Source organism: Vulpes lagopus, chromosome 15 (genome assembly GCF_018345385.1).
Source record: "Vulpes lagopus strain Blue_001 chromosome 15, ASM1834538v1, whole genome shotgun sequence".
NCBI classification, from domain to species: Eukaryota; Metazoa; Chordata; class Mammalia; order Carnivora; family Canidae; genus Vulpes; species Vulpes lagopus.
This window is the reverse complement of record NC_054838.1, coordinates 43,461,809-43,474,518: the sequence shown is the minus strand read 5'-3', so window position 1 is coordinate 43,474,518 and position 12,710 is coordinate 43,461,809. Positions and strand designations below refer to the sequence as shown.

The window sequence follows — 12,710 nt, the reverse complement described above, 5'->3', positions numbered from 1 at the left end:
TCTTACAATAGGAAGCTTACAGGCAGTGTATTTATTTCTTTGCAGGCAGTCTGCAAGTCTGCATTTCTTCCCTGATCTTTTAAGATTTTCCTTTTATTGTTGATATTCTGCAGTTTCATCACAACGTGTTAGGTATGAAATTTCTTATTCATCCTACCTGTGGTTTTTCATTTCACTGTAAGAATGTATGTTTCAATTTGGAGTAATCTTGGGGATTCGCTCTTTGAAAGTTGCCTCTACCTCCTGCTTCGTTCCCTGTATTGCCTGTGTCTGGACCTTCCACCAAATGTGTGGTGGGGTGTTTCATGGTACGTTGTCTCTACGTATTGCATTCTAAGTGATTCCCACCCTCGCCCAAAAAAAGTGATTTCCCAAAGGCTGATGTCCAATTTCTAAATTCTGTGTTCATGTATTTTTAGTCTCGACAAATCTATTGAGATTTTTATTTCAATGATTCTATTTTTTTTTCATTTATAGGATTTCTACTTGGTTCTTTCTCAAATCCAACAATTATTTTCCAGAATTGTTTGGGAAAAAAAAGGGGGTTAGTACTTACTTTACACTACAATAAAATCTGGATGGCTTTAGAGTTAAATGAAAGAAAATCAAAACAAAAAAAATCCTCGAATCTCTAGATGGGGATAGATTCTCTAGGTTTCAAATCCCAGATCTGCTTTCATAATCTTAAAAAAAATAGTGATAATTTGAATATATAAACTTTAAGTATCTGTAGCTAAAGAAGCTGCATAAGCAAAATTTAAAATCAGATAGTAAATTGGGAACATAGCTACAAAGTATGGCAAAGTATTACTTACTACCTTTAGAAAATAAAATATGGGCAACCCAGGTGGCTCAGCAGTTTAGCACCATCTTCACCCGGGGCCTGATCCTGGAGTCCCCAGATTGAGTCTCACGTCAGGCTCCTTGCATGGAGCCTGCTTCTCCCTCTGCCTGTGTCTCTGCTTCTCTCTCTCTCTCTCTCTCTCTCTGTCTCTCTCTCTCATGAATAAATAAACAAAATCCTTAAAAAAAAAAAAAAAGAAAATACTCCTAGAAGTTGATAAGAAAAACATAAACAAAAATACAAATGGCAAAGAAACATTTTCAAATTGTCTTCTTTTATTAATAATTAATAAATAATAATAAAATAAATCCTCTGACATCTACTATATTATTTTTTTAAGATTTCATTTATTTAACTTATTTATTTATTTATTTGAAAGAGAGAGAGAGGGAGGAGGAGCAGAAGGAGAGGGACAAGCGGACTCCATGCTGAGGACAGAGCCCAATGTGGGGATCCCAGGACCCTGAGATCATGACCTGAGCTGAAATCAAAGTCGGTCGCTTAACCAACTGAACCACCCAGGCACTACTACCATATTAACTTTTTAAAGACTTATTTATTTATTTTAGAGGGAGAGAGAGAGAGAGCATCTCAAGCAGACTCTCCACTGAGCACACAGCCCAATGCAGGGCTTGATCTCAGGACCATGAGATCATGACCTGAGCTGAAATCAAGAGTCTGATGAGTTTGATGCTCCACCAAATGAGCCACCCAGGCGCCCCTGACATCTACCATATTAAAATAGTTTTTTTTAATAAGAATGTACAAAGCTTACTAACTAGGGTGCCGCTGTGAGAGCATAGAATTTGACAGTTTTGAAAGACATTTAATAAATATACTAAGCAACTTACAAGTATTCTCTCCTTTTTAAGTTTTCTAACTTTTTGAATTACTAATTTCACTTTAAGGAATCTAACTCAAGGCACCAATCTCAAATACTGGGAAGAAAAAACTTTATGCTGTCTTCTAAAAAAGAAATTAGAAACAACCTAGAGGTACAATAAAGAGGGGACCAAGTTAACTGTTACATCTGTACAAGAAAATCTGTTCAATCCTTAAGATTTACATTGTAGTAATCAGAACAATATGGTATTGGCACAAAAATAGACATATAGGTCAGTGGAACAAAACAGAAAGCCCAGAAACAAACCCACAATTATATGTTTAAATAATCTTTGGTAAAGGAAGCAAGAATGTACACTGGGGAAAGGGCAGTCTGTTCAAAAATTGTGCTGGCAAAACTGAGCAGCTACATGCAAGAGAATGAAACTTGACCACTTTCTCCCACCATATATGAAATTAACTCAAATGGATAAAGGGCCTACATGTAAGATTTGGAACCATAAAAATCCTAGAAGAGAGTACAGGCAGTAATGTCTCTCATATTGGCCATTGCAACATTTTTCTAGATATGTTTCCCAAGGCAAGGGAAACAAAAGCAAAAATAAACTCCTGGGACTACATCAAAATAAAAAGCTTCTGCACAGGGGCACCTGGGTGGCTCAGTGGTTGAGCTTCTGACTTTGGCTCAGCTAGTGATTCCTGGGTCCTGGGATCAAGTCCTGTATTGGGCTCTCTACAGGGAGCCTGATTCTTCCTCTGCTTGTGTCTCTGCTCTCTCTCTGTGTCTCTCATATTTAAATAAATAAAAATCTTTAAAAAAAAAGCTTCTGCACAGCAAATAACAACAAAACTAAAAGACAATCTATAGAATAGGAGAAGATATTTGCAAATGATATATTCAATAAAGGGTTTGTATCCAAAATATATAAAGAACTCAACCTCCAAAAAACAAATAATCCAATTAAAATTTGGGCAAAAGACACAGCCAGACATTTCTGCAAAGAAGACATCCAGATGGCCAACAGACACATGAAAAGATGCTTAACATCGCTAAGTTTTGAAAATCAAAACCACATGAGATATTACCTCACATCTGTCAGAATGGCTAAAATCAAAAACTTAAGAAACAACAAGAATTGGCAAGGATGTGGAGAAAAAGGAACCCTTGTACATTGTTGGTAGGAATGCAAACCGGTGCAGCCACTGGGGAAGGCAATATGGAAGTTCCTCAAAAAATTAAAAATAGAACTAGCCTATGGTCCAGTAATTGCACTACTGGGTATTTACCCAAAGAATATGAAAACATTAATTCAAAATGATATATGCATTCCTATGTTCACTGCAGCATGAAGATAGCCAACCTGTGGAAGCAACCCAAGTGTCCATCAGTAGATGAATGAATAAAGAAGATGTGGTATATCTATACAACAGAATATTACTCAGCCATAAAAAGAATGAATGAAATCTTGCCACTTGCAGCAACATGGATGGATCTAGAGAGTATAATGCTAAGCAAAATAAGTCAGGTAGGAAAAGACAAATACCACATGATTTCACTCATATGTGAAATTTAAGAAATAAAACAGCAAACAAAGGGTGGAAAAGCCAAACCAAGAAGTGGACTCTTGATTATAGACAACAGATGGTTTCCAGGGGAGAGATGGGCGGGGGGATGGGTGAAACAGGAGAAGGGGATTAAGAGTGCACTTCCTATGATGAGCACTGAGTAATGCGTATAACTGTTGCATCACTATATTGTACACCTGCAATTAATATAACACTGTATGTTAACTATACTTGAATTAAAATTTTAAAAAAAGACTCATGCTATGAAAATATTTTAATAAAATATGAAAATACTCATGCCATATCTTATGTGAAAAATGAAGCAAAGAAAACTATGAATATGGTATAGTTAAGGTACTAAATAAAAAGTACATATCAGTGTTGACGATATATACTTCTGGGGGTAGTAGTTGTACTAATGTGGTTGTTTTTCCACTTCATTATACTTTTTTGTACCTTCCAAATATTCCAAAATGTACATCTATTATTTTTCTGATTTTCAAATCAAAGATTAAGAAAACTTTTTCAATAAATTGGAAGGAACTTGACCCAGCTATAAGTTCTTCAATTGTGCTTGGTCTCTTGCCATTTGAAGTAAGTCCTTACCTCATCTTTCTAGGAGGTGCTGTTAGATTATTCCTGGCCAGTGGACACTGGATCAAATTGAAAGTGAAGAGTATAGGTTAATCTGAGCAACAAAACTCAAACATTTGACAACAGTTCTCAAGAGCACTTGACATTTCATGTCTGGGACCTTTAAGTGTGTTAGAAAGGTTTAAGACTAAGTTGTCCCATGGAAAATTGCCAACTCAAAGTCCAATGTGGAAAATTGCTAACTCAAAGTCCAATATGGAAAATTGCTAACTCAAATTCCAATATTTAAAAGGATGGAAAAGCCTCAAACTATGGGTGGTCCTCAGAAAGCCCTGGTTTGGTCTAAGAGGAATAGTCTAGTGGAGACTGCCCAATAGTGGATTTTTATGCTGGGCCGAAGTGGTCCAAATCTAGAACCTCTGTTGAGTCGAGTCAGCACCTAGGAGCAGCCCAGGAGATCATGCCTCAACATGAAAATTGTGGGGACGTCTGGATGGCTCAGTGTTTGAATGGCTGCTTTTGGCTTGAGGCATGGTCCCAGGGTCCTAGGATCGAGGTCTGCCATCAGTCTCCCCACGGGGAGCCTTCTTCTCCCTCTGTCTATGTCTCTGCCTCTCTCTGTGTGTCTCTCATGAATAAATAAATAAAATTTTTAATTTAAAAAAACACACATGAAAATTGTGGTGGATCCTGTCAGACAGCCTAGGAACATCTGAGTGGTTGGTGCACCTCTTGGGTGCCTTGTAAATGTATTTAAAGTATACTCTCTTCAAAAGTCTCCTCACCAAAAAAAAAAAAAAAAAAAAAAGTCTCCTCACCTCCAAAATAAAAACAAAACCAAAGAACTTTCTCCATACAACAGCAAGTGGTAGACTTGCTTATATCTAGAAAAAATATTAGGCTTTTCCTTAAACAAGATTGTAGATGAATTCAGAACCTAGCAGTTATATGTGCCCCTTAGTGTTTGTCGACTAAATTCTTACTTTTTTTTCAGTATAGTTGACATACAACGTTATGTCATTTTCAGGTGTCCAACATAGCAATTTGACAAGTTTATCCATTACGCTATGTTCACCGAAAGTGTAATCACCATGTCTGTCCCGTTACATCACTATCACGGTGTCACTGACTGCCTTCCTTTTGCTCTTTCCATTACTGGAGGACTGTATCTCCCTCTCCCCTTCACCCATTGTGCCCACACCCCCTCCTCCCCATCTTTTTATTCTCTGAATTTATAGTTCTGATTGTCTTTTTTCATTAATTCCTTTTTTAAAATTCCATTTGTATGTGGAATCATATGGTATTTGTCTTTCTCAGCCTGACTTATTTCACTTAGCATAATACCCTCTAGCTCCACCCACGTTGTCTCAAATGGCACGATCTCATCCTTTTTTATTGCTGTGTGATATTCCATTGTGTATATATATATATATATATATTTAATTTCAATTTATTTATGATAGTCACACAAAGAGAGAGAGAGAGAGAGGCAGAGACACAGGCAGAGGGAGAAGCAGGCTCCATGCACCGGAGCCCGACGTGGGATTCGATCCCGGGTCTCCAGGATCGTGCCCTGGGCCAAAGGCAGGCGCTAAACGGCTGCGCCACCCAAGGATCCCCTCCATTGTGTATATATACCACATTTTCCTTATCCATTCATCTACTCATGGACACTTACGCTGTTTCCATGGCTATTGTAAATAATACTATAATAAACACAGCAGTGCAATATTTTGCATTACTGTTTTCATTTTCCCTGGGTAGATATTCAACAGTTGAATTAGAAATGACATTTCTACGATTCTTTTCCTCTCATGAGATATAATAATAAAGCTGTTCTTTATTGAAGCCAGATACTTTAGATTTGGTATTTCTAATCCTTATAAAAACCCTGCAGTGTGGACATTGTTAGATGTCTTTACAAGTAGATACACTGAGGCCCAGAGAGGTTAAGTAACTTGACCAGGATCATACAGCTAGTAAGTGGTGGTTCTGGGATTCCAACCCAGTACTGCTCCAGACCAGGAGTCTTCAACCCTGGCTAACCAGCAGAATCACCAGCAGAAATTGAAAATAGATGACCCAGTTTTGTGTCAGACTGATTAAATCACTATTTCTGGAGGTGGATCTAGACATTTGTATTTTTTTTTTAAAAAAAAGCTTTTAAATGTGGAAAGTTCGGCGACTTCCCTGACTCGGGCCACCTCTCTTGAGTCATGGAACCTCGCCCGGAAGCGCTCCCCATTAAAGCACTCTCAAACCTAATAAATAAATAAATAAATAAATGTGGAAAGTTCTATTGTTTCCAAGGTTGAGCACCACTGACCTATACCAACCCCTTCTCTTAGAACATATTGGGTAACTGAGTTTCAGAGAGGGGAGATTATCACTTTCCACAGCTAAAAGTGTTGGAACCAGAGCACAAATGAAGATTTTCCTAATCCCACATTGTCCTCTGGGATATTACTTGATTATCCCTCCAGGATCTCTTGCACCATGTGGGCAAGAGTGTGTGTGTGTGTGTGGCAGCCCCTCCTCCCCTCCCCAGGGAACAGGCTCTGCCCATATGACAATTCTTGTGTGCCCCCTGGTGGGCTAAAGTGGTAAGGAGCCACGGTGTTGGGCAGTACTTCATAGGTAAGAGTAAGCAGCTCCGCAGGCCTCTATATTGCTAATTCAAGTGCTGCATGTTGATTTATACAAGGCAGCTGCTAGGTTGGTGGCACTTTACAGCATTATCGCACTTGGAAGGGAGAAAACAACATCAAGCACATAACCACTCTGGACTGGAACAACGCCTTGGTATATAATGCCAACCTTAAGTCATATGAGACACTTCCTCACCTAAGAACTCAGGGAGAAATTTTGAAAATCTTACAGTACATGTAATTAAGGCAGTGTCTTATAGTTCATCTCGCAGATTTTGGAGTCAAACACACCTGAGGACAAATTCTAGCTCTACAATTTATTGACCTTATAAAAAACTTTGGTGAGCCACATGGCATCTTGAATCCTCAGTTTCGTCGCCTGTAAAATGGTCATGATGGCACCTGATACAATTGTTGTGGAGAGTAAGAGTCTACGTAAAGTGCTCGGCTCCGTGCCCACACTGTCCTAACCTCCAACCCTGAGCCCCACAAATGGTTATTATCATTATTCCTGAAACTGAACCGTTAGATGTCTTTTTATCAGGCCTGGGAAAAACTTGCAAAGAAACAGTGTTCTTAGGGCCACCTTATGGGACCTCACACCTCCAGAGAGCACCTGTGGCTCCCTGCACCCCCCTTCATGTGGCCTTCCAGATGATCCTTCCCCTTCAAAATATTTTTTACTCATAATCATGTTCTTATTCCTAGGGGCATTCTTACATGAAAAGGACGAGAAGATGAGAGGAAGCCAGCAAAGGAGACAGGGAATGAGGGACTGATACAGTTGAAGAGACAGTGTTATCCTAGAGGCCACTCTAGTGTCTCGGGTGGAGGAAATGGCCAACTGGGTCAAATGCTAGGATCCATCAGGAAGGCAAGGCCCGAGAACCCACAGTCCAGTTTAGCAAAGCAGAGGTCATTGGTGACCTCAACAAAAGCAATTTTGCTATAGTGGCTGGTGGCGAAATTCTGATTGGAGTAAGGAATTTGATAAATCAGGCATAAACTAGTTTTCTGAGTTTTTCTATAAAGAGGAGCAAAGAAATGGGGTGGTCACTGCAGGAGGAAGTAGTTCTGTTTTTAAGATGGGAGAACTAACAGGCTATGTATCACGATGCTGGGAATGACCCGGTGTGAGGGAAGAAGGTATGCAGCCAGAGGGAGAGGAGAGAATGCACAGAGCAGCCCCCTTCCTGGGTCAGCGGGAATGGGACTTGGTACCCGAAGGAGCACAGACCCCGTCCCTGGGCGGGGAGAGGGGCGGGGGCCTGTGCACGCTCTCGCTCTCTTCTTGTGAAACCTCTTTTCTCAATGCAGTGGGAAGCAAGGTCATTAATGAGAGCACTTGCTTTGAAGTGAAATAAAGTACCAACAAGAGAGCAAGTGGTATGTTCTGACTTAGAAATATCACTCAGAGTGGTGGTGGTGTGGGCAGCAGGGAAGTCTTTGCTAAAAACCAAGCAGGAGGTTTGCATGTAACTTCGACCGAAATTCAAATAACGCTAAACACAATATGTGATGCTCTGAATTTTCTTTATTTTCTAATAACTATTTAAACCACTCTACAAAACTTTCTATGACATTATTTAACAAAACTCTGCAAAATTTTGGGTGGGAATGAGACCCTATTTCCCTACATCAAAAACATTATGCAGACACTTATTTTCTTAGAGGATATTCAGCTTTGTGGAATTACTTACAGATGATGGTACCTTTTGATTCCATTTATCAGCATGAGAATTTACTCCCAGCATGGAACTCTTTAAAATATAACAATATACATTTCTTTTGAACCATTTCAGATGAAATTGTGGTGGGTGTTTTTCCAAAAGTTAAAACTAAGCTCCATCTCCTTTCCCCAATCACAGACTTGCACACCTCTGGCAGGTTTGGACAAAATATACCAGCTACTCCTCAGACTGCTCATCTAGGGATGCCCATGGTTCACACCATCACAGGTAGAAGAGAGAGTTGGATAATTCCAAACTTGGTTCTTTGTGAATGCTCTGGGCCACCAGAAAGGTCAGCTTGTGGGCATACTGACAGGGGGCTGGGATACTGATTAGGCCCTGTGGAGAAAAAATATTGATAGCAGTTAAGAGATCAACTTGTGGGACACTTGCGTGGCACTAGTGGTTTAGCGTGTGCCTTAGGCTCAGGGTGTAATCCTGGGGTCCTGGCACTGAGTTCCCACATCAGGCTCCCTCCGGGGAGCCTGCTTCTCCTTCTGCCTATGTCTCTGCTTCTCTCTCTCTCTCTGTGTCATGCATGATTAAATAAACAAAATCTTAAAAAAAAAAAAAAAGGAGGTTAACTTGTTCTTCAAAGCAATTTATGTTCCTTTATCCTCTGCTAATTCCATACACTGTAGAATGCATTTGTAAGTAAACAATAACTAAACTCACACAACAAAGGGCAACAGCACTCATGGGGAGCACAGACTCATGGAGCAAGCCAGGGTGGAGGGCCCTCTGGCTTTGTGGAGCTGGGAGCCTTCACACTTGGCCTTGATCTAAGTTTCCTGTGACTCGGGGCTCCAAGGGGCTCAGGGCAAACCTTGGCCTTGGACCTTGAGAGCAGCCCTTGGCTTTGTGCACAGGAACACAGGACAGACATGTCTGGTTACATCCCCACCAGACACAGTGTCTGAGTTGGCGGCAACCTCCTCAACTGTAACTTGGAAATAACAATACCCTGATTTGCATAAGATAATGCACAGAATAAAGTCCTCTAGACACTATAAATATTAATGTTATAAATTAGTAATAATCATAATGTTAAGAGTCATTGCTACTTTGTTGCTATGGCATTCATTCATTCCTCCTTTGTGAAGTCAGGCATCATGCTGGGTGTAGGGATACAAAAGTGAATGGAGTGGCAGTCCCCGGGTGGGGGGGACCCCTGAGTGTCCCCAGTGGTCACTCACCGGCCAGTTGTAGTACAGATGGCACAGTTTGAACGTAAGTCTCTGCATGTGATCGGGCTTCAAGCCATTGTCATCGTAGATGACATTATAGTGGGTGGGACTGACGGTTCCCCGGCAGGCAGCCCGACTGATCAAGTAGAAATCGTACCTGAGCAGAAAAGCAGAATGAATGTGGGCAAGAAGGCAAATGGAATGAGCCCTAACTTGAAGATCACAGAGCAACCGTTTCGTTAGAAACTGGCTTTGGAACAGCACTTGCCACTCAGGACGAGTTGCTTCCGAGTCCACCACGGTGCCCAGGGGCGGGTTCTGCACGGATCGGTCGGTTTCTGTGAAGAATCGTGGCGTGCACTTCTTCCGGACCACAATCACTGACAGTTTGGGGCTTGGAACCGGAAAGGCAAAAAGTAAGATGCAGAGAAACAAAACCAAGCTTGCAGCTTTCTATTCATCTTTTTTTTTTTTTTTTGTAATTTCTAGATAAACAAATCCATTCATTAAACAAACACTGCAAAAATGAAGAAAGTCAAAATTACCTCCAACCTCAACTCCCCTCTGAGATACAGTTTTCAAAACTAGAGACTGTCCTCACGTGTCACAAAAGTGCAGTATGTCCAGTCCCTAGGCTGGTTTGTATCATATGAAGGGGACAGGAGGGAACAGTTAGGAGGGCAGTGAGCTTCAATGAGCGCCGCTAAAGGAACATTTTCCACGGAGACAAGCTTTCCTCTTTTTGTTAGCAACAGTCCCATTTCATTTCACCCTTCTTCTCAATTTCTGAATAGCAGAGACCCACCAGTCCCTCTTACTCCTCAAATCATCACTTCTGAATCCTGCAAGACACACACCCAGGAGGATGGATGGGTGGACAAATGTACACTTGAGCCAAATATTGAATGACTACGGATTAAGGTCAGGATTTGCTAAAGCCAAGGCCAATTCCAAACACTGGCCATCATTCCCAAAGGAACCTCTGGGATGCAAAGATATGGTGGAATTTCACTTTGAACGTTTTATTTAAAAAATGTATTCTTGTTTTCAATACTGAAACTTTTAAAAGTTGATGTACTGCAAGAGATGTCTTTAGCACCGTCAGCATGTCTTTAAACCATCATGTTTAGCAAAACATGCTCCTGCTAGCCCCAAATCGCATACTTGTGATTCTGAACAGACACAGTTACTGGAGGTCAGCAGGGAGGGAGAGCGTTTGGCCAAGAGGGTCTGGATGCAGCTGCAGGCTATGCTGCCCCCAAGCCATTATGGGCTCCCTCCTCATTGCCAGTCCCTGGGGAGGTCAGAATTCAGCTCCTCTGTGGCTCATGGCTGTGACTTTGGTTGCTGGTGGTGATGGTGGTGTCACCCCACAGACGAATGAGGTGCTCTGCTTGGAGTGAGACGCCCTCTGAATATTTTAAGAAGCCAATTTGAGATTATCCGCTTCCTCTGTCAGTTCTCATATTTTTCTCAGACCTGCCACATGACATACTCACTGGAGAACATGTACTACACCACTGAATCTAGAAGCGCGGCAATGGAGCAAGGTGTTTAGGGTGGTCTGACTTCCATCTGCAGCACAGCCGGCCCTGCCCTCCACCCACTCCTTTCAGCGCCTCCCTCTGACCTTGGCCTTATCCCTGGGCGGTGATTTGGGTCTTGAATTTGAAACCACAGTTTATTTAGACCCAGGGCATATTAATATGTATGAAGCATCTTCACCGCCAGCAGCTGAATCTCCCAGCCAGCTGCTCTGGAGGACACCTGCCTTCCTCCAGGTGCCCTCTCCTAGCTCGCCCCGCCCCTACCCTCCAATCTAGGGGCACTCTATCCATCTGGCTGCACTCACATGATGCAGACACAGAGCCCAACTTAACTGCATGACAAAAAAAAAGATGCTGGCATATATTAATTTTAATAATTATAATCAATGTGCTATAATTGCAAGTGTGGGGGAAGAACACTAATTTAGTACCTGGTATTTGAACTTGCTTCTGTCACACTGCTCAGCAGCTGTGGAACTTCATATTCAATCAGTGTTTTTAGCTGACCGTCCCCTACCCCATCCCGGTACACAACTATCCGTGCTGGCAAACCATGGTTGTGCTTGTACCATTTGTTGAGTGCTCCTGCAGAATTTATTGTTGGTAAGAAAAGAATGACTTCTCCAATGCTATCCCCATTAGTGTTCAATGTTTTAAATCAATTTTTTACAGATCACTGCAAAAGAGGGTAATTTCTAATTGGAGTTATAACTGCAATAATATAAAAATAGAAAACTTTGGGGATCCCTGGGTGGCTTAGCGGTTGAGTACCTGCCTTCAGCCTAGGCCGTGATCCTAGAGTCCTGGGATCGAGTCCCACATCGGGCTCCCTGCATGGAGCCTGCTTCTCCCTGGGCCTGTGTCTCTGCCTCTCTCTCTCTGTGCCTCTCATGAATAAATAAATAAAATCTTAAAAAAAAAAAAAAAGCTTCAGGGAACATTCCACATCTCTGCTATTTGAGGAATCATAATGATTTCTATGGCATAACATATTCTTAAACTTAGCATATATTTTTTAGTAAAACTTTAATATTTAAGCAAAAAATTAAGTCATGCGATAGAAATAAAGTCCCCAAGCCAAATTAATACTAATTTAGTTTTTTCAAGCCTTTAAATGCTATCAATAGATAAAGACTGGATAATTTCATGTCATTTTCTTCTCTAATGAGCATAAATATGAAAACATAAGGAAAGGACGTGGCTGCTCTTCTGAAAGCATCTCTTACCATGAACTCACCCAATTAGATTCTAAGTTGCACTGACAATATGAACTTTGAAAACATGTCCACCCACTACAACTAGAAATTGCCTTAAGAGCAGAGACCAGACAGTAACTCCTACTCAACAGAAACTTTTCATAATTACTTAAAATAAGGACCCAGCTTTGAAGTGAGGGCAAAGTTATATATACAAAATAATTATTTTCAGGTACATATTGGGCAATTTTTAGGAGAGTTTATCGTCCAGGAAATTCATTTTAGTTTAATAGAAGGATGATCATATACATAAGGCCATAATCAACACATATATCACCAAATTTACTTTTTTAAGGAAATAATATTTATCCTCTTACTCAAAGTTTATAGATGGGAAAAATTTGGATCAGAAGAAGTGAATTGTATAAACCACACTGCTAGGGAGTGGCAAGGCCAGATCCTGACCAGGGCTGGGGAGGAGATGGGAGCCCCAGACACTGTTGCCACTGCAACCCACTATGAAGAAGGCACCCTTCCTCCTCTACCTCCTTCTCC

General features: G+C 41.0%; 1 protein-coding gene across 1 annotated transcript in view; it reads right to left on the bottom strand.

Annotated features, from left to right (window-relative positions):
- Positions 1-8,037: 8,037 nt before the first annotated feature.
- PIWIL4 (piwi like RNA-mediated gene silencing 4) overlaps positions 8,038-12,710 on the bottom strand; it is a 46,635-nt gene continuing 41,962 nt past the window's right edge. Inside the window, exons 17-20 of the mRNA XM_041730360.1 lie at positions 11,391-11,544; positions 9,681-9,806; positions 9,422-9,569; positions 8,038-8,564 (exon numbers count right to left, since the gene is read on the bottom strand). Of these exons, the coding sequence (XP_041586294.1) occupies positions 8,448-8,564; positions 9,422-9,569; positions 9,681-9,806; positions 11,391-11,544 (545 nt within the window). The 3' untranslated portion in view covers positions 8,038-8,447. The remainder of the gene's footprint in view (positions 8,565-9,421; positions 9,570-9,680; positions 9,807-11,390; positions 11,545-12,710) is intronic.